Source organism: Cornus florida, unplaced genomic scaffold, assembly GCF_030987335.1.
Source record: "Cornus florida cultivar Cherokee Brave unplaced genomic scaffold, ASM3098733v1 CherokeeBrave_3.0.0_Hap2_Chr07, whole genome shotgun sequence".
NCBI classification, from domain to species: domain Eukaryota; kingdom Viridiplantae; phylum Streptophyta; class Magnoliopsida; order Cornales; family Cornaceae; genus Cornus; species Cornus florida.
Window position 1 is genome coordinate 6009502 of NW_026775577.1, and position 2409 is coordinate 6011910.

Here is a 2409-nt window from a genome sequence, read left to right on the forward strand (position 1 = left end):
TTTGCAGCAGACGTTTCAGCAACACAGACAACAATCCAATACAAGGGTAGAAATATTTCTATTTATTAGCTGAATGATTTCATCAATCCTTTGTTTCTTTAACAAAATAATACTTACTCTTTTATTGTGGTCTTGTACAAATTTGTGCATCAAGTATATAATACTGATACATACTTTGATTCCTTCAAAATTGATTCTGACGGAGGCAACTGCTTTCTGGTTCCAACGAAGCTCCACTTATCACTCAATTCGTTTCCTTTACTTTTTCTTATTCATTATGGTATCATTATTTCATATATTCATACAATTTTTGTAATGTCTTAGACTGTCTTTAAAGCTTTCCATTTCTTTTCTTTCATTCTGCAGTGCTTGCTTTAATGAAAATTTGCTAGACTTGACATATGAATTTGTCATGATTTAGATTAATTATGACAAAAATGAATTCTTAATTTGATTAATTTTTTTATTTGCTTTATTTTCTCAGGAAAAAGAAAAGTATTGATTTATCACTTAAATCAACCATAATTGAGATGCAATGTTAAGTGACGGTGGTAACCATCACATGTCAGAAAATGATGTAATTGAGATTCTCTTAAGGTTGCCCGTGAAATCATTGTTGCGTTTCATATCTGTTTGCAAAAAATGGAACACTCTCATCAGAAATTCCAACTTCATTACCAAACAACTTAACCATCGCAGCAACAATGCACATCTCCTTATTCAAAATTTCAATTATTGCACCGAAAAATTTTGTTTTTCAATATTACTTGATGAAACACTTACTAAAGATCCCATTTTATCTTACGATCTTGATGTTCAACATATGAGTGGTGATTCAGGAGTCATAGGTCCCCTTAATGGTATAATTGGGCTTTGGAATTGGATTGAAATAGCTCTTTGGAACCCTGCTATAAGAGAATTTAGGTTTCTCTCAGTACCTAACTCCAATCTTCCACCCCATTTTAGTCCAACTTCTTATCATTTTGGGTTTGGGTTAGACCTCACTACAAAAGATTACAAGGTTGTTTGGATTCGTAACTTGTGGGATGACAAGACTGATATATCATATGATCCTAGAGTTGTTTCAGTCTACACACTAGGTACTGATTCTTGGAGAGTTTTCGAAGTTGAGTTGAACGGTGCCGTACAAGAATCCTTGTGCAATACATACCTGAATGGATTTTACTATTGGTTAACCATTGGGGATAATTATAGCATTCTGATCCTTTCGTTTGATGTGGGTAATGAGGTTTTTAAAGAGACAACAATTGCGCTAGATATGCCAAAATCAAAATGTGGGGATCTTTCTATGTCCAATGATTCTATAGCTATGTTTATTTATGATCCAAATGGGGTTGAGAAAGAATTTGACATATGGTTGATGAACGAGGAAGAGTGTTGGATGAAAACACAAACTATTGGACCCCTTTTAGATGTCGAAAGGCCACTTGGGTTCTGGGAAAATGGGGAACTTTTTCTAGAACTAGAAACTGGAGAGACTGTTAAGTACAACCCTAACACAGGAGAAACTAAAGATCTCAGACATCGTGGGAAGGATGGTTGTCTTAAAGTTCTTATCTACAAGGAGAGCCTAGTTTCAGTGAAGGAAGGGAATAATTTCTAGGAAGGGCATCAATTTTTATTTTATTTTCTTCAAGGCAAAAGCAGTGTGTTATTTATTAGAAATCATATCAGTGCAATAATTACCACTACCTGATGTGGAAATTCCTCCAGCTTAGTTACTTTTAAATTATAATTGACATCAATTCTAGCTAGAGCATGGGATGCTCTGTTTGCTTCTCTTGGAGTGTATTAGTGAGAAATCTTGGAAAGTTCATAGCAACACTTTCATTTCTTCCACAACATTTTCAATAAGAGATGAGGAAGAGATAGAACGTCAATTGCTTTCGCTACATTGGCGCATCATTTTTTGAATTTGTGTTTGCTTGACTAACTGCTTTCATTCCATAGGCATCTTGTATCTTACATGTTTTAGGAAGGAGAACAATGTGTAAGGGGAAAAAGGAGATATATATATATATATATATATTTGGATTTGTGTACTCTAGTAGAGAATATTTGTATTGCCCATGGTTTGAAGTCTTTTTTTGCCTCTCAAAATTTACTGAGACATGGTACTAACAATAGCATTGAAAAATACTGTCTTGTAAAACTTTTCATTTCTTTTTCTTTCATTCTCCGGTGATTTCTTTTAACAAAAATTAACACCACCTTCAATCAAATCATTTATTCATGATTTAGATTAATTACAACAAAATTAAGGAAATGAATCCTCAATTTTTTATAGTTATATAATTTTTTATATTTTTTTTGTATTTATATTGTTTTAGGTAAAAGAAAAGGATTGACATAGCACTTAAATAAAAACATATAAATATAAATATATAT

At 32.6% G+C, this 2409-nt stretch overlaps 1 protein-coding gene across 1 annotated transcript; it reads left to right on the forward strand.

Moving 5' to 3' along the window:
- Window positions 1-535: 535 nt before the first annotated feature.
- Window positions 536-1624, forward strand: LOC132316157 (putative F-box protein At3g10430). The gene has a single exon (XM_059814668.1). The coding sequence runs from the start codon at window positions 536-538 to the stop codon at window positions 1622-1624; it is 1089 nt and encodes a 362-aa protein (XP_059670651.1).
- Window positions 1625-2409: the final 785 nt, after the last annotated feature.